General features: G+C 43.0%; 1 protein-coding gene across 2 annotated transcripts; it reads right to left on the bottom strand.

Moving 5' to 3' along the window:
• Positions 1-729: 729 nt before the first annotated feature.
• On the bottom strand, positions 730-27,419 carry SHC4 (SHC adaptor protein 4). 2 transcript variants are annotated; one of them, XM_058846847.1, is made up of 13 exons: positions 26,586-26,660; positions 26,131-26,487; positions 19,306-19,376; positions 14,219-14,282; positions 13,168-13,287; positions 12,040-12,093; positions 9,870-9,921; positions 9,393-9,519; positions 7,255-7,432; positions 5,880-5,940; positions 4,317-4,499; positions 2,595-2,848; positions 730-1,923 (listed from the first exon to the last, which is right to left on the bottom strand). In XM_058846847.1, exons 1-13 carry the CDS (start codon positions 26,589-26,591, stop codon positions 1,768-1,770), a joined length of 1,683 nt encoding a protein of 560 aa, XP_058702830.1. In that variant the 5' UTR covers positions 26,592-26,660; the 3' UTR covers positions 730-1,767. The 2 variants fall into 2 exon arrangements, with proteins under 2 accessions (XP_058702830.1, XP_058702829.1); XM_058846846.1 differs by having other exon boundaries at positions 26,131-27,419.

Genomic DNA, 27,419 nt, shown 5'->3' with positions numbered 1-27,419 from the left:
TATTATGCAGGGGGCTGGTATCCCAGTTAGTTTCTTACCAGCTGTCCTTGCTGTGGCACTGAGCTCCAGCATGAACTGTTGCTGGAGGCCTTCACAGGTGAGCACCTTGCATAGGATAGAATGAGCATAAGTTTGAGCTGCTAGCCCTGAAGGTTCAGGGTATCAAAAATGCCAGACTATTAGCAAGGAAATCAACTACTAATGTTGTAAAGCTTCCCACTGCTTCAGTATATGTAATTGAGTAGTTTAATCATATTATCAGAGAATGAAATGACTATTAGCTGAGAATAAAAATAAAGATGTTTTCTAGGCTCTAAGTGTGGCTCTTTATAATTTCCCCTCCAAGGAAGCTTGTCTTCCATAATTTTATAAGACCTCTCCTCTTGTTTTCTGGAGGAAAGAGCTCATACTACAGTGTCCCATTTGCCATGAACACTGGCAAGCAAATAGAATGTATTTTTTTATGGTCAAGATGTCCAGCAACTGCTGAACTCCACAACAATTGTCTGCCTTAGGAACTGAGCCGGTGGGCCGGGAGACAGAGAGAATTATGCCTGTTCATGCCAGAGGACATTGCTTGTCTTAAAGGCACAATTTGGCCATTACCTGGTCTACCAGTTCCTTCCCCAAATCTCCCCCGCCTTTCTTCAGTCCCTTATTAAATCACTGTTTCTTCAACAGGAAGCCAAATAAATCACTGTTCACTCTGAATATAGGATTGTTCATATTTAGAGTATTTATTGTGGCAAAACAATGAATAGATTTCTTTTAAAAGATTTTTCCATGTTTAGGAACAAACGGACTCTACGTGAAGAGGGGAAAACTATCTTGTTTTGGAAAGAACACTGAATAAGGACACATGCAAAGTTCTAACATCTTTTAAATAGTTTTCTCCCAAAATGTATCATTAGTTTTGTTCAGTTTTTCTAGTTTGTAAACAACTATGTAATCAATGAAAATATATTTAGCCTACCTTTAAAAAGATGTTTCCAGTATTAATTGATAATAATAGTAAAATCATATGCAAGACAAAAATATTAAGATCTAGCATGCTTGTCCCTTAACAAGTTCTATTCCAAAATTATATTACATATATTAATTTCAACTTTGTAAATGTTCATAATCTCAAATCTTTGAGTAGTCAGACAGTGACAAAAATTATTAAGAAAGTGGACAATGTTTCTGTATTGTGAATGTTATTCATTTCAAATGTAACTTGCTAGTAAAGTGCTGTTACAAGCAAAATGAAATTGTTAGTGTCTATTGAAAGATGACATTTTAGTAATATTCAAATTGTACTTGTTTTTGGCAAATAGTTAAAAGCTTAGACATGTTTGTTTAACCACCCAAAACTAATTCAGTATAAATAATATTGGTTTCAATAATTCTATGCTAAAAGGCACATACTAATGTTCCAGCAGTTCTTTCAAGTGAGCTTTTGTATGTAGAGTTTTAATTGTGCTTTTAAATAGTTACTGATTCAGTATGACCTTGAAAGTGACATTTGTGCATGTCTAAAATACCTTCTCACAAATGAATCTCACACTCTGAAGGTGTAATTTTGTTAAGATTATATGTATCTATATAACTATGCTTGTTGATCTCTATAGATCTACATAGATATACACATATACATATATTCATACATACACACACAAAAGGGCTTCTTCTGGAACAGCAGCAGAAAGTGCAGTCTATTTTTTTGACTTGTCTTCATAAGAGAAAGTTCAGGTATGAATTGTCTTGGGATTTGTGAGATCCACGGGATTATTTGTGATATTGCATGTGCCCCATATTACTCTCTTTCCTTACAGGCTGCTTCAAGCTCACTTCACTTCCAGAAGAGATGATTGGCAAATTATTTTCCATGTGATACTGAATAAGATGACCCACACTATCAAATATATGGTCTTTGGTTCTCACCTAGTGGAAGATGCAAAAGAATATATTTAAGGTTAGATTGTGCTTATAACTTGTTGGACGTGAACCTATCACATTAAAAGACACTTGAGCAGGATCATCAGGCTGTACACAGCAATTCAGACCTATCCTTTGACCCACCATTAGCTCACATGAAAAGCAGTGGAAAAGTAAAGAGGCTGTATTTAAACTGGGCTGATTCTGCATTCTGCAGGGGAATGAAATAACCTTGTGTTTTCCACCACAGAGAGAAATATTTTCCCCTAATCCCATTGAGGATTACTTTTCTGATTTACTTTGTCTTCAGAAATGTCACTCAAGACTGCTCTTCTAACCCAGAGCAGAAGAAAGTAGAATTGAAGTGACAAGAAACCTTTTCTGTATCCAGAAATTCATAATTATGGATAGGGTTATTTTTTCCTAGCACTAATAGTTCAAAGGATGTGTTAAGTGTATACACTAATTATCAGCACCTGGACTAACAGTATTTAAGTTCCTCACTGCTACTTCCATGTTACTTCAGTGCTTATAAGTTTCAAACCGACTGCAGCCCCAGCCTATATTTAAATTAACATGGATGGAATCAAATCAGTTCCACTTCATGGAATGCACCCTTGCATTTTGATTGAAATATCTGAGCAGCACTGAAATTTCATTATATAAAATATTCATACCTTGCCCTCAGGATCCACCAAGAGTAGATGCTTTGCCTGCCCTCCCTGAAGTCCACTGAGGACATACTGACCAGGTGACGTTGTGCTCTCTCGTACCAGAAAATCCCCGTCATTCACTAAGAGGCTCTCTGCTGCTTTCCTGTTCAATTTACCATGGTAACAATCTTCATTCTTTAGCTGTTGCTTTATTTGTGGCAGAACACAGAGACCAGCTGTGTTGCTTGTGGCACTCTGCTGAACAGGTTCCGGTAACTCTAAAATTAAATGAAAGGGAATGTATTGGACACTTCACCTAAAACTTCATCCTAAAAGGATGCAAGCCAATATTTTTAATAGCTTTTAAAAATTTCAAATTATTCAGTCTTGAAGCTGTGATCAAACCATCCTTACAGACTGTAAGAATATGCATACGTGAATGCTCATGACCCTCCAGTGCATTAGGCAAAATTATCACACCACCTCTTCCCCTACCTTAGATGGGAAAGCCTTTGGTCGCTAGGCAACAGGGATTAGAAACAGGAAATTTTCTGATGCTGTGCTAGCTTGGGGTTTTATTTCTTTGTATGAAAAAAGCAAATCTTCCCTGTGAAAACAAGATTTTTGCTGGCTTTTTAGCTTTTTTTTTCCCCTTAAGATCTTGTTTTTCCTTCTTCCTTAACAAGCTCTGAAGAGATTGTCACAGATGATTGGGAGAGTCATGTTGAGTGGCTCCAGCTATGTGCAGGAATGTAAGACAACATAGCCAATGCAGCCAGAAGGGAAGGATTACAGCATGATGCATTTGCTGTTAAAAAACGAACAATTACCAAATGTACTAAAAAAACTGGGTGGTTTGGGATATAGCCAGTCAGACTGCAAATGATTCACAGGCAGGATTCTTCTAAGGAAAATAAGAGGATACCACTTCTTCAATGGAATTGTGCAACCTAAGGCTCCTCAGGATATAGGCAGTTCATTTTAGAGCATGATACAGTCCCAAGTTGGAAATGTCTCAACTATCACAGATTTCTTTATTGTGTTTCCTTTATTGTCCAGTCCTTTTCCCACTTTCTTGTGTGGAGCCAACTCTGACAGAAAATACTCAGTGGGAAACCATAAAAGGCAAAGCTAATAAAGTATATTCAATAATGAGGACAATCAGTAGCAACTATATAATCATTTAATGGATATCCATCACTTTGAGTCTATAAATCAAGTTTTGACATACATTTCATTGATACCACAGATCAAAAGGTTTGATTTAGAAAATATTGGATGAGATTCAATGGTCACTTAAGGAAGAACTGAGAAAAGATAGTCACAATAACCCCACATTAATCTTGTAGGCTACTGCCTGTGAAGCAAAGGCATCTGAGATCATTTCCACCTTAGAGTGGTTAAGACCTTGAGCATACAGGAGAACCCTCTTCCTTGAGGCAAGGTGCAGTCCCAAGCTCATATCATCCTAAAGACTTGCTTTTTAATACCTGCAGCACTCTATTTACTGTCATCAATCAACTACAGAAGATGAAAGGTTACTCTGCTTGTTTACCATAACTACTTTTGCTCTTTAATCCCCTTTCTCTTGAATCAAACAAGGAAAAAGAACAACCAGGATAGATTTCTTCCCCCCACCTTTTCTGTATTTCTTATGGGAAACCCAAATCTTTCTCCATGCAGAGAGATGAGAAGCCCCCCTCCTTCCAGGGCTTAGACAGGTATGGCATCACAATGGGAACCTACTGGCCTGGCGCAGAGGGCTCCCAGGGATCTGTGCTGTTGCTGGACTTCGGGCTGCACAGGCTGCAGACTGCAGGGACTGGGTGTTGATGTAACATGGATCATCAAAGAGATCTGCTTTGTAGGCAGGTTTCAATGAGGCAGGATTCTCTTTTATTGTCTTCTGTGATCTCTCATCACAATTACCTGCAATTAGTATATAGTATGCACAGATTTCCTTTTTTTTTTTTTTAAACTCAGCTTTAAGCAACTGTAAAAGCTGAAACAGGAATTATGTTCTTCTTTATAGCCCACTAAAGTAATTCAGAAAGAACAGAAAATGTAAATTAATTTATTTTTCCGTATGTCTAGAAGGCACAAGGTCCAAAATTAATTAGAATGAAGTTTTCAGAAACGTTCTGCACTGGTTCAGCTCTGCTTCAATCAATGTCAGCAGTGAACCCCCCACAGATTGGAAAGAAATTAATACATATGCCTCTACAGGAACACAAACTATATATGTTATTTATTGCAAAACCCTTTCCTTCCTCTCTGCACCACAAAAAGAGCTTGTGGGAAGCTGAGCAATTCTCTCTCTTGCTATTCTGGTGGAGAAGGGAGAGATGGAGGAGACTGGTGCTTTGAGGCTCTGCCTGGAGAGCCAAAGCCACATCTGGCAGGTTAGGATCCAAGCCTAGGAAGAGGCTAACAGAATATCCCCTGCAGGGTTTGAAAATAATAGCACTTCAGTTAGCCAAATAGCAGGCATACTTTTGCTCTTCAACAAACATTTTATTCATAGATCTATTCATTCATTCTTTTATTTGTTCACCCTCTCTTTGTAGAAACCATTTGATTCTCCTTTCCTTGAATTGGAAATAACACAAGAACCTGAAGTATCCCCTGCAGACAGCATAATGGATTGCTTCAGAGCCGTGCAGGTGGGAATTCAGAAAAGATCTCATTGTGCAATGAAAGAGAGGAGCTGAGGAAATGCACTCAGGGCATCAGCTGTGGCAAAGAAAGTCCAGAAAGGGATAGAGGCTGATGATCTCCTGGGGTCCCTGAGAGCAGGTTTTGCTAAAGGCAAATTGATCCTGGGCACAAAGCTGCCTAAAGCAGGGGAAGGGCACAGCCATACTGAGAAGCCAGGGATGCTGGAACCAAGGGGCCAGTCTCTGTTGGAACAACCCGATGCTGATACTTTGGATCTCATTGAGCATTTGTAGGAGAAGGGATATATTCAGAGACCGATAAGTAATGAAGTATCTTCCTTTTTCAAATGGTATGAAGAAAGGGAATAAAACAACAAAGAGTATGAAAGAGAATAAAAAAAAAACAACAAAGAGCTACTGTACAGTATCATGAGAAGTAAAATGAGTAAGTCTGCCAGCAGACATGAAGATAGATTAGTGGCCTTTAGAAAAGCTGTAAGGCTTTTTTGTCTGCCCTTCATCTAGGGAACTAAAAATGACCCACTAAGTAGAACACTTTTCACCATTGTATTGAAAGCCAAGGGGCAGCTCTTCCAGGCAGCCTGCCCTGGATAGTTCAGCGTATGCATGAGAAGGAAAAGAGAGTACATACCCAGAGTTTTGTTTTCTTCTGGACAATTTTCATATATATTGATGAAAGTTGGGCTGCCTGTCTGTAGAAAAATTTTAAAATCAGTCACATAAAGTAGTCCCCTAGAAAAACTCAGGTAACTCCAAAACATCCATGCATTAGTTAATAGACATACAGGTAATTAAACATGTTCTTCACCAAAAAATTCCCATCTCCTTAAATAATACTTCACACTGGTACTCTTCTTTCTTTTTTTACTCTCCACATCTGGACTCAAAGCTCATATACCTGCCCAGTTAATGTAGCTAATGTTTAGTATATATAGAGCATAACTTCTAGGTAAGAAAGCTCAGATTTTCTAATAAATTTCCTTCATCATAAAATCAACTACAGATATCATGGTTTGAACGTGAAATGGTTACTAAATTGTCTGAGTAGCACTGAATGAGAAAGGAAAACCAAAAAGTAACACCCCATGGGAAAAAGGTATTTGCATTTACATGCAGGGTAACTCCTTGCAACAACACTGGTGAGCATCAGGTGCAAACTCTGGATATAGTAAAACATTTTTAGAATTAGAGAACTGTTGTGGAGGTGGGAACCTGATATGCAGAGTAGGGTTCATGTTAACAAAAAATGTATGGAGCAGTAGTACAGGAACACGCAGCAGTTGACACCAAACACAAATAACACTTGGGAGCAGCAAGTTTTTAGACAGAACCACCTGGATTCCAGCAGGCACATCTGAGTGTGCTCCCTCTGAGCTAAGTGGTGGTGCCTTCTTTCCTGTGCACGGAAAGGATGGTGCACCCAAGGCCTCGCACAGCAGGCTCTGAAATCTGTCTGATCTCAGCCAGTCTGAACTTGTCTTGTTTTACCCCCTGGCTGATTTTTATTTCCCACTATCCCAGACCAGAGCCACAGATATCTTTTGCTGATTTAACAGAGCTTCTTGAAATAATCCAAGAGTAATGAATATTGTATATATATTGCAATCAGTCAATGTTATATGTATAAGTTGTAGAGCATAATAGACAGAATGAAATATTTATTAGATCACAGAATCAGGAGCCAGGAGGTCCCAGATTTTGCAGATGTTCTCTCCAACAAGCCATTTAAATTGGTATCTATTTTCTTCTCGGAGCTAATGAGTGAACAAGGGAATATTACTTGGTCTCCTGAAAGTACTCTAAGGACAAACCAGTTAATATTCAGAAAGTGCTTTGGGATTCAATTATGTACTAAGCATCATTAAATCTAGCCTAAAAAAACCTTTTCCCAGGATAATCAGGACCTGGTTCTGATGTTAATGCCATGCTTTAACACCACAGAAACATTTTATTATTCATTTCCATAGTAGGCAGTGAATTTTTATCCCAGCAGATGCCGTACTTACTGAGCAGTACTGCTTTTTGCACTGGACAGGACACTTAGCCCTTTGGTCTGTCTGCACTTTCATTCGCATGTCTAACACTCCACCGGTGGGAGGTTCCTTCCCTGGAATTTCGTTGTAATATTCATGATCCTCCCTCTCCTGTGAATTCCCAGCTGATCCATTAGCATTTGCTGTCTCGCTGCAAAAAATATGGGGGGGAAAAAATTAAGCTTCTGATGTAATCAATTGCTTTCTAGTGCAGGCAAACATCCCAAGTGTCTGCACAAGGCACAATACACAGATCCGCCATATGGAGGCTGTAAAGGGCTTTGGGCTGGAACTTTCAGAGCTGTTTGTTTTTCCAGTTACTTCTTCCTGAATTAAAATAGTCATGACAACTTGGGGTAAAGGGAGGTACAGTCATTTCATTAGCACTAGGCAGCCCAGATATATTTTCAGGTCAAAGAAAAGGTAAGAGGCAACTACTGAAACTTTAAGAATTCCAATGCATTGTTCATTAAGGTATGCAGAATGTTGACCATAAAAATAATTCTTGTGGCTTCTTGACTGAACTTTATAAATCTAGAGATTGCTGGGGGGTGGCCAGACTTCAAGAGAAAAATTTAAATCTTATAGCATTTAGTCAGACAAGCCTGCAACTGTTTTATAAAATCAAATATTGCTAAAAAAAAAAAGAGAGGGGGAAAAAAAAAGAAAAGTAGCAGTCCTCAGTGGCATTTACTCTGATTTTAATAACCACAATCAATATTCTGGTTCAGCTTGAAAGGAGCACTGAATGGCATGAAGAAGAGCACACAATGTTTTTTTTTGAGCTAAACCAGAATGATGATAGTTTAAATGTACAGCTGATACACTGCAAAACAACTAGGTGCTTCCTGTACTGTCTCCGGTCCCAAAATAAAAAAACTCATCTGAAATCTTACTTCTCTGATTAACAAGAGTATAATTGGATAAAAGGCCATGAGCAGGAAAGAGATAAAGTTCAAGTAGTTGATTATGTGATATGCAGTACAAGTATTTGATTATGTGATTCATAGTAGTTTGGAAGGGAGTGACTCATTCACACAGCAATATCCGACTCCTCTGCCCAAGCACCGTTCTCCGAGCCTGGCTGTGGGTTATGCTCAAGAAGGAAATCTAATTACCCTCTTCCATTTTTCCCTGCTCCTATGCTACTTGTGACATAACCTAGCAGGATTTCTTAGGAAAGAAAGGCTTTTCCTCTGGTTAATTACCCAGGAAAAACAGACCAGTTTTAGCAGTGCAATAGCAAGAACCACCATATACATTGAAATAAATATAAACTGGAGTTGCATTTATATAACAAAACCAGCTCTGCTGTAATGCATTAGGCCCTGTTCCAGTGACACTGCCTGCTCAGGACTCCTGTTCTCAGGGTACAGGTAAGCAATGCCACCGCTTTACCTACTCATGGCAAGTAGCAGGCAAATTTGTGTTATAGTAAAAAAGAAGCCTGAGAAAAATAGGCATGGCTAATCTGTGAGGAGAGCCATAAATTAGAGCAAGAATTGTGACCCCATTGCAATGGAAGAAGGGTAATTGAAATGGGGAATTGTGGTCCAGAAAGTAATCTAGGCCCTGTATTTCGGGCAATGTGCAGAAGACAGGGCTTCACACTTTAAAATGCCAGGTGGTGGCTGTGCTTATTTCAGTTCACAAGGCTGATATAAGTCATGCCAGGTGAAAACTGAGGCTGCTGCCAGAACATGAGCAGAATAGCAGAAAGGTGAAATAAAATGGCTTTTTTTCCCCACCACACACTTTCCACAGCTGCAGCAAGCTTAAACTTGGCACAGGTCAGGACTGAGCTCAGTCTTTGTGTGTGTCTGCTATTTATAGACCTGAACTTACTTGGGCAGAGTAATTTGAACATTTGTTCAACTTGCATGACTTAAAATAAGGCTGCTTTATCTAAGGAACAATACAGCTTAATTCTCTGTTCTGCACCTGTACAAATGTCACCAAAAAAAATGGAGTTCACTGGAATAAGCTAATTTTGGTCTCTTATACACTACACATACAGGCATAGAATTAGACATATTAGAATTATCCTATGTCCAGAAAGCATATTTAAAGCATCTTACGGATCACTCTTTTGTGACTGAGAATGTGCTGACCTTTCATTAGATGTAATCAGGCTAGAGGGGTTCTTCAGGTACTGCCTGAACCGGAGCTCAAAAGCCTGCCCTATGGTGTTGATCACCTCCTGTGCCATCCCATTAGGACATTCCAGGATGTGGCATGCTGAAAAGAGACACCTTACTTTAATTAAGTAAATGCAGTTTATACCAGAAAGCAGAGATTCATGCTATATTGCTTATAGCAGAAAAGCAAGGCTCCTACCCCTTCATGGAGCCAGCAGCTAGTACAGCTTTAGTCTGACCTGCAGATTCCCACTTCATTGCACAAAGAATGTGGCATTTATAGCCACAGCCTGCATACTATTACCCCTATACATACAGCAAAGCCAGAAATTGTACAGAGTATTGAGCTGTTCAGTAGCTTGTTTATTTTCAAACTCAAACGATTCCTTGTTATATACAAATAAAGCAGTCATTTAAACACATATAACAATTGGAAACATGTTTCAATACCTCTCTGATTAACAGGGTCTTTTGCTACATATGCCACGTAGTCTGTTGTATCCTACAGGAAAGAAGACATCAAATGTCTTGAACACTGCAGTTATGAACAACCCTATCACCACAGCACAGCAATTACACATAGACAGACATATTTTTTAGCTTTAAAATGCACGCTTCTTTCAGGGAAAAACAACCAGAGGTACTAGCAAAGTGAGCCAAGGAAAATATCAGTGACACACTGATGGCTATCAACACAGTAATCGTCCCCTATTCTTTTTCTTCTAAAAAAATGCATTAGACCATTTAGCATCTTTTGGGTCTTCGATAAATCGTGTATTCAATTCCAGCTCTGTAGCAGGAGTAGAAACACAACTGGTGCCTCATCAGCAGGCAATTCTGCTCCTGCCACTGCTCCATGGAGCTCACAGCCTTTCCTGTGTAACACATCAGGGCTGTGTGACTGCTGGTCACAGCTTTTGGCTGGGACAGTCCTTACCAGAATCAGTGGAAGATAAAATGGTGCTAATGTACTACAAAGGATAAGTTCCCAATGTTCCCAGTTTGTAGCAATAGAGAAGAGTTAAACTCTAAAATTATGCAGAATAAAATGGGTATCTGATCTCAATTGCTCCTGCCCAATTTTAGTCTGGCTACAATCAGGTTAAGTTACCCTGGATCTTAAAGCTGCTGCTGAGATCAGACAACCTCAGTATAATCAGTTTTCTGTTTCTGATTCTCTTTCTAGCCAGCACTGAAATAATCCTCTTTTTCTAGTCAAACTGAAAAGAGAACTGGAATAGAGAACATTTCTAATGATACCGCAAGAGCAAAGAGTAGCTTGATAATTCAGTGTTATAGTCAAATTGGTGAGGTAATGAATAACATTCTCTTAATTATTAAAGATGCATTTTGTTATTTTGGATCTTTAAGGTAGGACAGGGAAAATGTAATTCACAGCTTAAAGGCATGGCTCTCTTGAGGGAAGATGCAATCAGCTGGCAGGAAACAAGGCCCCATTCGCAATATGCACAAGAGCAATCATTTAATAATTCACAATGAATGACACAAGAGGCAGGTCTTAGGGCCAGCAGAACTTGTCCCAGATATTTTTTTTTTTTAATCTCTGAAGTTATTATCATTAAAAAAAAAACAGGCTAAATATTTCTTATGCGTCTAGTGAACTCAATTTCCTTCCTTTTTCTTTCAAGTTTTTCTTAAAGTTCATAAATATTTTAGGATAGATATTTTAAAGTAAACCATATCTAGGGAGTGACTAGAAACTAAAGTAACTGGAGCAGTACCTGCTATTTTTTATGTCTTTTTAGTGTTTATGCAGATGCCTGGGTGACTTTACTTTAAAATAAAGCCAGAATATGCTTAATTATCAGGCAGAATAGTGCTAGTCCTTCACAGCCCAAATCAAAGCTGAACTTCACCTAGACCCTGAATGTGGGGCAGGTGAAAAGACAGGTCCTGTGGAAACAATCTCCCATTTTAAATGTAAACAGAATTTTGAAAAAATTAGCCAAACAAGACAACAAAATTGACCCTTATGTGAAGGGCTACTAGATTTATAGTTACCACTGATGAGCAAGACCTCTATCTTACACATCCTCCCAGTAAGAAGTGCCAGCAGCTGCTCCACCAAGCCCATTTCCTGCAGCACATCGGTGTGCATGCACATCTCTTGCTGGCCCTGCTATTAAGCACAGACCAAACCCAGCCCTGTGTAGCCAATGAAATCTGAAGTCACTGTGCAAGACCAGTGCAGGATAACAATATAAAAAAACACTAAAAAATATAAATAAGCCCTAAGGAATTACTTATCCAACCCAGATAGATGACATTTCCTGGTCCCAATCATTGCACTAAAGAGTTTGGAATAGAATAAAAATCCTCTGACTTGAAGTAAGAGGGCTTTTGAATGTACTGAAGCTCACTGATGGGCAACAGGAAAGTTAACTGTACATATCTATTAAAGATGCTCTGAGTCACTATTCCACATTTCCTTTTCAATGTCAGCCCCCCAGTTTTCTTGTATTGCTGGTCATGATCCAGAAGTGCAGTGTACTCTGTTAGTGCTTGTGGAAGGAAGGGATGAAGCAAAGTATTTGCAGGCAACAATTATTACATGAGTTCATTATACCTGCAGAAGTAGATTTAATAAATCAATACTTACTGGGTCACCTCCAGAAGCAAATGAGATGGACTGCATGTGGTGGTTGGCAATAATCTGAAAAGCATAACAGACTAATTAAACATGTTCTTGCGCCACACATTAGAAGACATCAGAACATATGTCTTCATAGAACAAGCAAGTAAATTCATAACAATCCCATTTATTAATTTATGTATGTATTATTTAGGAAGGAGATAAAAATAGGAGATAAAAATATTTTTTATACTATCCATTCATGTTTAGCAATGTCTAGATCCCTGAGTAATCTTCTTTAAAGGGTCTTCAGAATTAATTCAACCACCAACTTCTAATTGTACCCAAAAGGAAGGGAAACCTTGTGTCCTAATCCCCTTGTGGAGCAGATGTCCAATGGACATGAGACCTCTGCACTACAGACAAACCCCTAAGGACTCCTTGATGCTCAGCATGGAACCAGCTCAGTGCAGCATTCCTCAGAGCCAGTGAGCCAAAACAACTTCCCTGATGTTCCCCTGCTCCAGCTTGAAGCTTGAAACTTGCTGCTGGCCCGGGGTGAGATCACTCAGGGAGCCAATACCAACATCTGAGGGAGGAATTAAGTGGGCAGGACTGAGATCCTTATCATATCTGCTGAGAAGGAAGGGAGCACAGCCTTGTTAGGAGCAAACACAGGCTCTCAGGAACACACCTCAATGGAGCCTAGAAACTTTACACAGTATAATTGATTCTACACATGTATTATCCAGCTGTAAAACAGCTTTGAATGACACCAAAGTCAAGCTCTGATTTAATATCTATATACTTTTTTTTCTCTCCTAGGACTTGTCATAAACTACAGTTGGGACTAGTGCCTTGTTCTTTAGGTACTTTACAGGCAAACACATCCAGAGAAACAGTGTGCCAGGTGCTCAAGGATCCCTCCCCATGGAACACCATCATGGACAAAAAAGACCTGTGCTGTATGTCAGTTCCTCCAAAGAGCTTTCATTTTTAAATGCAGAGGCATCATGTAATTCAGCTCCACCAGGCACACACAGGTCTGCTAAAGGGTGCTTCTTTCCCTTTGGAGGGCACAGCCTTCTGTCAGAAGCCACAAAGGAGGAGAAAACTGTAGCATGGAGAAAAGGACACTGATTACATGTATCCTACCTGCTGTGTGTCAGCATTAATCAAAGTGAGGCTGCTTGTTGAAATGGTCAGCTTTATATTCATGCCAGAAAACTGAAGGTTACTTTTGCCAAGTACAGAAGACAGAAACTTCACTGGAGGCTTTGAACAAAGAAACAAAAGAAAGAGGCTGTCAGCCCAGTCTGTGAGGGGCAGAAACATATCAAAGTCAAGGAGCTTTAATGGTATCTTATTGAGACTTTCAATGGAGCAAGGATAATGGCTTGATCAAACACAAATAGATCTAACAAACATCAGCTCTGAATGCAATACTGGTACGAATGGGTTTTATGTCAATAACAGGAAAAAAAAGTTTTAAAGCAAAATCCCAGTGAGCTAAATGTTATAGCTGGCTCAGTAATTCAGAATGTGCAATTTTCTTTCTGAACTCTTCTTTGTTTCTGGAGGATGAAGTACTTCTGGGTAAAGCAAGTAACTCTTTCATGTATTCCTTTTTCAGGATCAAGTTCATTCCTCTTGAGCACCACAGTTACAGAAGGGAATCAGTAAGTTCCACTGGACACAACCCAACAGTAACCCTGATGTTGCCCCTCATTGCATCCAAGTTAGTTAATAAAATCCATTAAACACTGCCATTTTAGTTTTGTTTAATTTTTTGTATATGTAAATAAGCAGCAGATAATCTTCCAGTGCATCAGCTCCCTCTTGCAAACCAAAAAAAAAAAAAAAAAAAAAAAAAAAAAATCAACCAAACAAAAACAAACAAAAAAATCCACTAATTTAGCAGCCAAAGCCTAAAACTTGTAAAGCACCACACACTGCAAGAGCTGGTAGAAGCAGGAACCCTGTGAAAAGCATTAATCCTAAGAAAAATAAAGTAGGGCATAGACTCAGCCCTAAATCAAGCAGGCTAAATACTCTGCTACCAGCACTTCCATGTTATCCAGGCTGAGTTTGGATGGATTAATGTGTGCTAATTCCAGCACGGACTGAAGCCTGTTAGAGAATCATGTATCCAGCTTATCAAAAGCAGATATAGAAAAAATAATTGTTGAGCTAAAACATGATTTACCTTCCGCTTTTTTATAGCTCCATTTGTACCCGACACAGCTTCACACAGTCGGCTTATTGCTTCCCTGCAAATAAAAAAATACAGCACAAACTGTTGGATCATTTCACATGCACCATCTGTAACAGAGCCAGCAACTCTGCAATTTATTGTTATCAGCCCACTTATGAACTCTTAAATCTTCTGGAAGGTCTTTCACAGTTGTTTTTCTTTCTTCTTTCCTTCCAGAGTTAAAAAGAAAAAACAACAAAACAACCAAAAGGACTATTTAACAAAATACAGTGATTCAGCAGTCATCTCCTCGGGCTTAGGGTTCCATATTGGACACTTTGAGCCTCAGTCTTCCTCTTGTGGCTGAATTCAGACTTATCTTCCAGGGCTGGGATTTTGTTTGGTTCTAAAGGGGAAGGGAGTTTGTTTAATTATTTGTTTGTATTATTGAATTATTATCCAAAGACATAATCAGGAAACGAGTTGGTTGGGAAAGTTTGTCTGTTTCCAGATTCCGGTGTGTGTGTGGGAGGAAAACACCACTAGCCTTCACCTCCTGAGAAATTTCTAGTTCAGAAGGGCTGAAGAGTATCAGGGGACCACACAATGACAAGAGGCTCCAGGCAGGTATGTCCCAGGAAGAAGAGATGCCCAGTGAGGAGAGTGATGCCCCAGGACCCTGTGGATCAGAGAGGAGGTAAAGCCAGCCTTTGTGAAGCCCAGCACGGCTGCTCAGTGCCCCACGGGCTGCCACACCAGTGTGTGCTTGAAGGCACTGAAGATCAGTGATACAGACTGGGGCTTCCTGCCAGGAAACAGCCTGAGAAATTGAACCTGGATGCTGTCAAATGAATGGAGACTTCACCCACAACAAAATAAAAATAATATTTTCTGGGTGAAAACAGCAGGGAAGAAAAGGGGTCTCATTGTGGATTACACAAGATGGGTCAGAAACCCAGCCTTTTAAACACTGATCCTTCTTAGCATTTAAAGGCAAAGTACTTCCCCCTACACAACTGAAAATACATTTTTTAAGCAAATTCCTGATACCCTTCTTGGTTAGCTCCTATTTTATTTAGCTGTTACCAGAAGGAAGGCCAAACATGAAAAAAAAAAAAAAAAAGGGGGAAGGCATCCTGCAGGATGATCTTGCAGATTCCAATAATCAGCTTGGAAAATGAGAACTCATCTTCTCATTCAATATTAAAGGAAATTAAAATCAGAGCCAAGACATTAAGGCTACTTGGAGCCTTCAAGTCTAGCCTTACCTAGAAAGAAAACCAGATACAGAACAAATTGGAAAAACAGGGAAGTTGTTTCTTTTGATGACAAATGAGTTTTTGCACATGTCAGGCAGCCCATGTGAAATCAAGAGTTGTAGGCAGAGTTGCCAGCCACAGAGCCTCCTGTACAAGCTAGTGTGGTGGCTGCCCACCTCACCATGCTCTCAAGCAACTATCCAGTACAAAGGAACCAAAAAGTACCAAACCATTTCTACTTAATAGTTTCTATTACCACTCTTTGGTAGGGGAAGTAGTTGTACAGACATTTTTTGCTGCATACCTCTGGGTGATTTTCCAAGTGATCTAACAAAACTTTGCAAATATTATTTTAAAGGCGTGAAAAGCAGGAGTTTGGTAACACCTGCTGCTACAACTGAATACTTTCTACATGTACTCATTTGCACGAACTAGAAACTGCATCATACACTAGGAAGAAAAGAAACTCTGGATGCATCCATGATAAACTGAAATGAGTGACCCATTTTTTGCATCCATAAGCCTTTAAACCAGCTTTTTTTTTTTTTTTTTTTTTTTTTTTTCCCCAGACCCACTCAGAAGCACAGTCCACAGTATTTCTCTGGGTCTGCAGCCCTGGAGTGAAACCTGTGGCAGACACAGCTCCTGCTGCTCCCAGAGCGTGCCCGTGCGGGAGAGCGCCTGTGGGCAGTAACACTGAGCCACTTTGTTTATTGTTCCCCCAAAATGAGAATAAAAGACGAAAGATGGGCTGATGTAAGCAAGCAAGCATGCTGCTGAGGATTTGCTTTTAAGCATCTAGGGCCCTGCCTACACCATGTAACAGAAAGGGATTATGTGGCTCAACAAAGTTGAAATTAATCTTCCAAACAAAGTCAGCCTTCTTCCAGCAGCCCTCCCTGGCTGCACATTTCAGACACCCTTCACCCCTCACTGCCTGACCATTTTTGAGTTTGCAACTTGATGCCCCAATCCAAAATACAGAATTCCTTTTCCCAGAAATGCCCAAATTTGATGACTAATAACCAGCTTGATTTAATAGAAGTGGGAAATGTGTAAGAGGAAAAGAGCTGAAGGGCTGGACAAGAAAAGCACACATCAGGGTCCAGCAAAGGCAGGATCTGCCACAGCACAAGGGTGACAACCCAAACGCATCTTGTATCCAGAGCAGCAAGCACAGGCTAACTATTACAAAAAAAAAAACCAAAAAACAACAAAAAAAAAAAACCTCAAGCAGAAGAATCTGTTACACTTATTTTTTGGTGTGACTTTTGTCATCTACATGGAGTTTGAGATCACAAATTCCTGCAAAATGGGAGGGATGTCCCTAAGAACAAGTTGGGTCAAGGATGGGCAACAGCAGAGCTGAAAACTTGCAGTGGAATCTCCTCTGCCAACCTCCTCACCCTACAGCCACCGAGGGTAAATAGCACCTCAGGGCTCAGCCCCTCTCTTGCTGGGCTGTGGCCACACAGCACCTCTGCACCCCACGGTCATTCACAGCACCAGAGAGGCCACTTTCTGCCTTCCCTAAACATGTGCCTGCCAAGCAACTGAAAATGCAAGTCCAGCAAGAAAACAGAAAGTAAATCCTCCATGTTCATCTCTTTGGCCACTCCTCACTGCACTTTGGCACAAGAAATGTTGATCTTTCCAATATTCATGAGGTAGGTACATATTATTTTCAGTTTCAGATACCATGAGGCAACTAAGCATGCACATACACATAAAGCAAGGCAGGGTGCAGACATAACTAGAGACACTTTCTACATCCTTTTAAAACAGAAGATGCCTCTTTGTTTATTGAAATGCCATAGAAGTAAAAATATTTTTTACCCCAATTCAAATAACAGGCATGGTTAAAATGGGATGATTTCCAGCAGCTCTTTGGTTGGTGCATTGTGCATGTGTCTATAAACTTACTCCCCTGAGAGAACAATAGGGGAATAATCAATGTTATCTTTGCTCCAGTCAGCTTGTCATCGATCGAACTTTTAAGTCTGCATGTGAGAGCTCAGCACTTCAGCATTTGGTTTGCAAACAGTTTAAGTTTTGAATTTCTCATGCACAAAAGAGCCCGTTAAGGTCAGCAGTGGCATTTTTTTAGGTGATGGAAATATTTCCATTGTTAAGTTTTGACATAGTTCTGCTTAACAAAACCTTACTATCTGGCCCAAATTTAAGTTGGCAAGCTCTTGTCACACAGTAATTCATATTCATTATTTTCCAGACAAACCATCCAAAGCTCTGTTCTGTCAGAACAGCAGCACACACCTCTTGCAAACAGGAGATAACCTCACCCTCTGGCTGAGCTGTGAAGAACACAGTGGCCCAGGCTGGGTGAATTACATGGCTCTTCTTGGTCTGTAAAGGACTTGCCTGAGGGAATTATATTGGTATTTCGGGCACTTCTTCATGCACACATGCAGGACCTGGATGAGTGTGTGCTTATACTAGTTGTAAATGTCAACAACTGCTGATTTTGAATATAAAACAAACAGACAGCTTTCAAGTGAAGTCTATAGGCATTGAAGGACTCGTTTTTCAGCTCCTTTCAGTTAGTAAGTCTGGGAAGCAACATAAAGTAGAAAATGTTTATATGGTATAAATGTGACACTAATCCCTTCATTTTACTTTCCTTTCTCCCTGACTTTTCGGATAGAAACTTGAGGAAGCAAAGCAGCATCTGAAAATCTCCCTCCAGAAGGAAGAACTGGGCAGGAGCAGGAAGCCTCAAGCACACTCCTGGCATCCTCATCATGAGCTATGCCAGAAAAACAGCTGAGAGGACAAGGGAACATGTCTAAGGCCAGGTCAAGATAACCTGCACCCACCCACCTCTCCAAAAAGCTGTTGGGTGGCTGCTGGGGCTGCCTGGCAGAGCACCAGTCCTGACTGCTGGACCGTGAGCACATCGCAGCACCATGCAGCACTCAGAGCTGGATAGAGGGTGATTGTTTTGAAAACTCAAACACTCCTGCACTGCCAGACTTACAAGAATAAATGTAAAAATAAAATTGTGCTCTTCTATTTCTGACAGGACATTTCAGCCACCCCACAGGTGTGGGGGCACTAACAATCTGCACCCAGAAACTGGCAGCAACCTGCAATAGAAGTTGCAAAGTTCTCATAAGACCACAAAATATTTCACATTTTAACCACATCCCCAAGTTGTATCTGAGAATCAAATATTAATCTTTTTCTGATTTGCAGCCTAAAAACTTAGGCTTGCAGTACAGATGGAAACAGCTGTATTTCAACATATTTTCCTTGTGACGCCACTTCCAGCTGAGCCTGGTCTTGATGCAGATGGGGTCAAATGATGTCATACATCTGATAAAAATTCCTTAGATGGCCTTGCTGGATTGAGGGATGGATGGTACTTTCTGCATCAGGTGGGAAGCAGCATGGCAGAGAGACCCATGAGCATCCTGGCTCTCCACCTTGGCCCCGGCACCCACAGGCACAGCAGCACCAGTGGATTTCCCCGGTGCCCTGGGAGAGCCGTGCAGGCAGCGCTGAGCCATGTGCACAGCCCGGCTGCTGCCGGTCCCCAGCTGGCTGGGGATGTCTGCTCTGTGCTGCCACTGCAGGGGGAGGCTCTCTGAGCAAGAACTGGGAGAGAAATTACGTCTGTGCCTGAAACAATTCATTTTCCAATGCAAATAGCCTATTGTAACGATCAAATAATTCAAATCATCACTTAGGAAAAAACAAAACAAAACATGCAAATTCCTATTCAAAATTGTTTCAGAGCTTGGCACGCACCCTCAGCTTTATATAAAAAATTAGCACTCCGGCTTTTCATTCTTGGTCTGAATCTCAGTTTATACCACCTACCTGGTGACTTGTGTTCGTGTGCCAAAGTCCAGGGATCTCATTGACTGCAGCACTTCAATACAGCCCATGTACTATGGAAAACAGACAGAGAAAAGGAGGACTGTTAATATCTGGTACACAAGTAAGAGGAGGATCACAGGAGGAAGTAAATGTGATTACTGTCCACTAAGTTTATGCAGAACCACACTCTAAATGGAAAATCAAATCAGCCATCCTAAAGCTGCTTCCTAAATAGATCTTGTTTTACTAAAAGTGTAGAGAAGAGCAATAAAGATACCAATGGCTTAAACACCATAGCACCAAAAAAAGAAAAAAAAGCACTCTGCGGACATAAAATCCAATTATTCCTTTTTTTCCATTTCTGCTTACTCTCATGTATTAGCTGGTGACACTGAGTTGGGAGGAATACATGAGGAAATACTGGAGAGAACGGAGTCCTCGGGAGCAGAGAGGCTCTGGAAGCCCCTTGAGACCAACACACTCAGAGCCCCCATGCAGAAGGGCTGAGTGTCCCTTCAGAGAGGAGGAGGCATTACAGGCCACAACGAAAACCACTGGCTCCACACTGCTACGTGTCTGATGACAAATAACCTCTGCAGAGGATGAAGGATGTGAAGTTGCAATTCCAGCTCATAGCAACAGCTCTTAAGGGCCTACACAATAAACTGACCTGCTTTAAATTAACAGCTGACTGCCACACTTCTGTTGTATGGGACAGAGCTGGAGCTTTTTCTGTACTCATTTGGGATTTGTATATGCCTAATTCTCACAAATATCAAGGATGTGATGGCATATCCCCAACCATATCTTACTAATCCTTCAGCATTTCCATGGATGTACATCTCTCTGTTGTTGAAGCAGTCTGATCTCTTCATTTCAACAGGCTGGCACGGGTCTGGATCTCTCATTTTTCCTCTTAGAACCATCCTGCAGTGCTCACACAGTGCCCGAGGGCTGCAGTCACAGCCTGCCTGTGCAGACCTCTCCTGCAGGAAGTCAAAGCCTCTGGGACACAGAGACAACTTGGAAAGCCCAGGCAGGGACAGGCATACTCTGTCTCCTTGTCTGAGCTGATGGAGGAAGCATTCTGTGTCAGAGAAAGGTACCATATTTAGTTCCTCTGCCTCACTTTGCCTGTAAATCAATTTTTCTGCTGGGCCATTCAGAGAGGGTTGGGTTTAGGTATCTGTTTCAGCTTTGGAGACTTTCAGAAATGAGTGTGTGAGAAAGAGAATATTATATGTGCAGTCAGGGATTCCACAACAATTGTATTATCCCGATTTTGCTTTCTTTCCAGATAGCAATGTAACCCTTGGGAGAACTCCAGAATTAGGTCAGAGACCTGGAAGGACATCAATAAGAATCTGAAAGGTTGGCAGAACTGCTTCCTTAATGAACATTTAATGACTTTGAGAGCTATCTGCCTTGTTAAAGATATTCCTGCTTAACAGGAACAAAGCAAATGTGGAAAATATGTCTAGAGCCTCAGCTTGTAGCACGGCAACAACCTCTGATCCTACAGTATAAGGTCAAGCATCCTGTGAGCTGGTTGGCTGCTCCTGTCTCCTTGAAAAATGAAAAAATTTAGAGTAGTTAAGTCATATGCTGACAAGTGAGTCCCCATTGCATCCTGAACAGATGCGTGGGAAGCTACTCTAAGCAAAGATGAAAAATCAATAGTAGGTTTTTGCATAAGTGACCCTGAGTGAAGCTGAACTTATCAATGATTCACAAAAGACCTTGTTTTTTTCCCTTTAAAAGCCTGAGTAGGGAAGTGCATTAACATGGCACCTCACTGCATCTCTCATTTATTTTAGCTGTTGCTGGTTATCTGAACTGGCACAGTTAGTAATGGCTGAACCTTCATTTCACAGTACAAGGGTACAGAGAACCAGCAGAGCCTTGGGCAGGGGGATGATGTGGGGCTGGGGCAGGGCAAGTCAGGGTCACAGAGCCTGGGAGAAGCCTATGAAGCACACAAAAGGACAATGGAATACCAGAAGCCTATTCAAGAAAACAAAAGATGTTCTCCATAGAGGGAAAAAAAATTAAAAAATTAACAATAAACAAAAACATTAACCCTGCATAATCTGAGAAGCAGCACAACCAATGCATGAGAGGAAAGGGACAGCAGGGGAGAAGGACAATGCTTGTCTCAGAGAGTTCTGCACCCAAACTCCAGTTCAGGTAGTGCCCCTACTCCCCACCCTGTACACCCCAAGCAGCACCTCCCAGGAAAACCTAATGGGCTTCTCTGGTGATGCAAGGTCAAGGCCAGCTCCATCTTTCCTGCTGCAGGGAAGGTTAAACTAAAGCATGAGCAGGGCAGCTACCTGGGAGAGGTGCCTGGGAGAGGAAGCCACAGCAGCCCACAGCTCTTGCTCCAGTGCAAGCTATTCACCAGGGGCTTTTGTGAAAACCAGCTCCAAAGGTGGTGTCCAAGCAGGGACATTCAACTTCTGAAACCCACAGAGAGAGGCAAGGCCCAGTTCACCGAGCTGCTAGGTGAGCTGGACAAAGCTGGACACAGGCCCAAGGGTGCACTAACCAGCCTGGGGCAACAAGCAGAGATATAACTGCAGAATTCAGCTATCAACAGAAAAATAAAACAGCAACAGTGAAAGAAGCCAAGTCCTAAAGACCTGACATCACTAATGAAAGCGGATGCTGAACCCACTGTTCTGTCAGCAGCAGGATGGAGAGCTCTTGCCAAGACAAGCAGCAGCTCTTAGGAAGGAAAGACTCACTGGCCCCTCCTGGAAAGGGAACTGCTCCACTAATGGCAACATGTGCAGAGACACCCCATCTGCCTGCAAAGGTCTGTGGAGAGCACTGGCACCAGGAATGCTTCGTCCCTTGGTGTTTGGGTACAGAGGGTGATCTGGGGCTGGCTTGCATTTCCCCATGCCACCAGGATGGCAGGGAGGTGGTGGGAGAAAACAGCAGCTATTGAAGATGCACAGACCTTTTCACATCTATTTACATGGGATGACAAAGTGACTGCTAACAGGATGAGGGACTGTGTGGGAGGAGATGTGAAGGCACCAGGCAGGGCCCATGTGAATAAGCAGCACATGGCAGGACAATGCAGAGTGCCAGGCTCAGAAACCTGTTGTGAGATCTCTCTGCTTTCACTCTAGCTGGAAGGTAAAGTGCTGTGTTCCCTCCATGGACAACACCAGGAGCCAGCTAGGGATGTGGGGAAGGAGCAAAGCATGATTACTGTATTTTTGGTAGGAAGTTTTCTCAGCCCTTCCTGTGGTAGCCTTGGGGTTAGAAAGTCACTGTGCCCACTGGAAAGCAGAGACCATCAGAGCTCCTCTGGCAGTGGCACTGCTCCTGCCAGCACACAGACTCCACTATGCCAGTTAGCTCAGCTGCTCATCCTGCCTCACACACCAGGGTTTACTGGGCTGGGGTAAGTGCTCCCTAATGCTGTTAGCAGCCACCAGTCAGCTAATGAAGAACTTTGGCCCAGGTTTGGGCCCTGCAGGACATTCAGCTGGCTCATTCCTCAGCCTGAACCACACCGGTTTCCTCCAGCAAATACCAACCCCATCCAGATCCAAAAGCAAAGCCAGCAGAACCTCTCCCATCCCCACCACAGGAAGCAGAGAGGCCAAGGCAGCCCACAGCACACCACTGCAGACGTGGGTGGTACCCCCAGGGCACCTGTGAGACAGCACAAAATCCAGGCAGAACCAGCTGGAAAACAGACTAAATACCTTACAGGATGAAAAGAGCCCATTAAAGATCTTTAAGCACAAATCCACCCCCTCCCAGTAGTTTGTCAGTGCTAGCCTAACTCTCCTCATGTGCTTGCTCTCATCTTCCCCCCTGCAGCAGCAGCAGCAGTGCAGACAGACAGACAGGTCTGTCCCACTCCTCATGCCCACACAGCACAGTGTCTTCCCTATGGGCAGCAAGCCAGGGCTTTTTGTGAAGAAGAATAGCTTTTGATAAATGAAAAAATTTTTGGGAAGGTTTGACCCTTTCATTCACAGGTTTTCAATTTATATATATATATATATATCCTGAGAAGAAAAAAAAGGGAAAAACATAAATACAGACATATAGAAATATTTTTAATTTCTGTATAGTTTTATTTTCTGGAAAACCACTTTCTGCAGCGCTGCACTCAGGCCAGGTCTCTTCACAGAATTGTTCTCGGGCTGTGATAAAGCAGCTGGCCCGAAAACACGGCGGTTCCTGCGAGGAGCGATCCCCAGAGAGGCGCGGCTGATGCCGGGGCGCATCCCCAGGGCTGCTCGGAGCCCGGAGCCCAGCACCGCCCCGGCACCCCCCGCTCATGATTCACAGCTGCGGCTCTGAAGCCATGAATCACCGGGGCCCATCTCCTTCCTGCGAGAGCCCCGGCTGTGCATTCGCGTGTAGTTATTTATTTACGACGGGCGATGCAGAGCAGCTCTCCGGGCGCGGTGTCAGGGTGCTGCGCCCCAGGGAAGTGGCTGCAGCTGAAACACCACAATATTTCCCTGCCCTGAGCGTGGGAGAGGCGCTGGTGGCAACCTGTGACCGGGAAAGGGCTGCCCTGGACACCCCTCCCCACACAGAGAGAGGGAGTAACCTGCTCCAGGCTGACCTGTCGCATCCTCCATGGACAACAGCAGGACTGTGCCCGGCACCGGTGCCCACGTGTGCTTTGAGGGTGCAGTTCACATAATTCTGAACTACCGTGTTAGAAATGGTCAGGTTCCTTTTCATCTGGAGACATGTAACTGATTTTAGAAATATACGATGGCATATAGCTATGTGCATTCAGCATCAAATCACTAGCAGAGGATCAACCTGTACGTTGGTTAAAGCCCTTTAAGACAAAGGATGCTGCAAATAACCTTTACCATATTATTTTAAAGTATAATGGTAATATAATGAAAAGTCTAGGAATAGTATTTCCTTTTCATATTTCAGTTAAGCAGCACATTTTTAAAACCAATCATCTTTGAAAGACGCATGTTTTGATTTAAGCTTAGGTACAGAGCCTTACTCCGTGTTAGGTCCAGTAAACATCATCCTTGCTGTTCTCAGAGAAACCACTGATGCAGGACGGTGCTGAGAGACAGATCTTATCCTCCCTCTCAGCAGCAGCCACATCCCTGGCACTCCCCAACAAGCGAGGGTGAGGATGGCAAGTGCCTCTTGGAATATTCCTCAGGTTCATCATATCCATAACAAACACCAGAAGGAAAGAGAAGTGCCATGGCCACTATGGGTATCATTTAGAGACAACCTCAGGTCCAGATGGGCAGCACTAAGGGGTAGAATGTGAGCAAGGACATGGTAAATATCCCCCTTGTAAAGCCTGCAGCAATCTGTGTACAAAGTATGTTCGGAAACAACAGCGTGAGAGTCAGAGCTGTCCAGGCTCCTCTTAAAATATTAATATTTGGGCTCTTTGTTATTTGCACGAGCATTTTGAGGAACCAGGTGCTGTTATAGGTCTCAACTTCCTCACCAAGCCTGGGTGACATGTGGCTGTGACACAGGTGCCCTGTCACCACCAGTCATGCCCGGCCACAGCCACCTCCCCAGGGGACACAATGAGCCCAGCATTGCCTCTTTTTAAAACACCACCAAGAAAATTTCTGCCTCACTCCAGTCTGCAGGGGACAACTTCTGCCCTACAGCATTTCTTTAATTCACCACATTATTGTCTTTCTAAAATAACTGTAGATCCTCTCCATGTAATTGCTGAATCCTCCTCAGACTCTGATTAGGCTGTAAAGGCCAAAGATCTCTTTGCAGCAGCAGTCCCAATAATGCAGACCTGACCTACCTCCTAAAAGGGTCTCTGTGGAGATCCCAGCAATCCCATACCCCAACAGGGCACAGGAAGCTGCATGGGGAGAGTGAGTGCCTCCAAGCACACAGAAGGGAGGGCAAGGGCCAGGGTAAGGATTGGAAGCAGCTCCAGATGCCCAGCCTTTGGTCTCTCGGCCCCACTTTGCCTTCAGGTGAGACCATCCCTCTGCAGCACAGTCCTGCCATGCTGCACCCCTGGCCACTTCCCAGCCCATCTGAGGCTTCATCACCAGCTCCTGAAGAAGTCTGGTGGTCTCTGGGGAAATGAGTACATTGCTCATCCTATCACCTTGCACATCCTCTGATGCTGAAACGCCCAAACCCCCACACTATTTATTTACCAATCTGCTTGTTATTATTGAAAGGGCTAGCTGAAAAAGATACCAAGAGTTTGGCCAGGACATGTCAGCAATGTTCTTGCAGCTCTGCTTGGGCTGGTTCCTGCAGGCCTACAGCCACAGCAGCAACATAACCAGGAAGATGAAGGGAAAAAAACCTCTCCCTGTTGCATTGTGAGGCTCATGCCAGGGAACCTCCTTCTGAGATATTGCCCACAAAAGGAAGACCAGCAGAAAACCATACTAGAAATACAACCTGGGCAGTGACTGCCCCACAGCCTTCCTGACAAATATGTCAGCAGCGTGGGCCAGAACGCACCTAATGCCTGGAGCTGCTCTGTGAGGGATGGGAGGCCCTTACATGGATCTCCTTTTCCCTCCAACATGCAGAATAACCCATTTTAGTTACAGTTCAGCAGCACTCCTCAGAGAATCTACACAGTCCTTCGGAATTGAATGTTGTGCTACCTCTGGAAGCAGCTGGGGTGCTTTTAGCTCCCTCAGTTCAATGCCACAGCCCTACGTACAGCGGAAGACAGGAAATACATGGGAGAGTTCGGTGGTTTGGGGCACGGACTCTAGAGGTGGGAAAATGGAGGTCACCCAGCAGCCAGCTGAGCTGTTTGCTTTGTCAGAGAATGGAAGCCCAGGGAGAAGTACTCACCCGCACACTGTAGGTGGTTCCTGGCTCCTGGCTGTACGTGCTTTCACTGCCCGGTGCCAGGCCCCTGTCCTGCCTGGCCACAGGAGCGGCCTCCTCAGCTCCCCGCACAGCGCAGTCACCCGCTGGCTTTGGGGTTAGGCCCAGCTTGTCCAGGTCAGGCTGAGGATACGAGGCCGACAGGCAGCTGCTCTCAGGTGAGGTCGGGCTGCTCGGGATGGTCACGCACTCCGTGAGTTTCATTCGTGGCACCTCTTTCGTTCCCAGGCAGAAGCTTTTCAGCCCCGGCAGATTTGATGGGTTGGCGAGTTTAATGTTGGCCATCCGGGGGATCAGGGTGCACAGCGTGGTGCAGGTGTCCTGTGGCCCCAAGGAGACATCTTCTGTCAGTAAATTGGGTGTTGAAGAATGGGAAGAGGAGGAAGAACCTTTGATATTCAAAGACGTATTTTGAGTACCTTCATCTAGGGAGGTTATGGAATCATTCCTGAATCGGCTGTACTTAGCCCTGTGCAGCATTCCTGGATGTCTGAATAACCCTACATACAGGACGTGTCCACCGAGGCTCTGCTGGCTGCGTTCTCTCATAGCCTTGGCAGGTCTATAACTGGATATTCTTGCATAAATTGGCTCTTGTAGATAAATTATATGGAAATCAAGCAAGTCAAACAATTTTCTAAACAGAAATCTATTGGGTATTTTTGCTGACTCCCTCTTGAATGGTTTATTTTCCTCAATGAACAAGGCTTAAAACTGCATGGACATCTGGCATTTTGTAAGCAGAAAGAAAAGCAGCATACAGGAAAGCACATCAGTGGTAAAGCAGCTTAAGCTGAAGAGCCACTATCCAAACCTGTCTTCATTCCTGCCTCAAGCCAGGCACTAAATCCCACCTAGCTCTGAAGACTCACAGCTGTAGCATCAATAATTGCGGAGTCCTGGCTGCAGCGAAAGCTCAAGCATATTCCACACAAAGCAGAGCAAGACAGCTACAAGCCCAAACGTATTTTCAGACCGGCATGAGCCCCGTAAGGTGCCCGGCTCTCTGCACTTCCACCGCCGCTGCCCCCGAGGCGAAGAGCATCCCTGCGCTGCAGCTTCTGCCCCGCCGTCAGGCAAAAGCCCAGGATTCTTCGAAAAACACTGAGCGGCGTCGGTCTTGCTAATTCCTGCTGGAAAGTCCTTCAGCACCATAATAATCCCGAAACAACCGAATATTCCTGCGGCTCCGGGGCCGTTTCCCGCAGCGCCGCGGGGCAGCGGCTCCGCAGCGCCCGGGCCGCCCCCGCCGC

Source organism: Poecile atricapillus, chromosome 11 (genome assembly GCF_030490865.1).
Source record: "Poecile atricapillus isolate bPoeAtr1 chromosome 11, bPoeAtr1.hap1, whole genome shotgun sequence".
In the NCBI taxonomy this organism is placed as follows: Eukaryota; Metazoa; Chordata; class Aves; order Passeriformes; family Paridae; genus Poecile; species Poecile atricapillus.
This window is presented reverse-complemented; position numbering and strand designations above follow the sequence as displayed.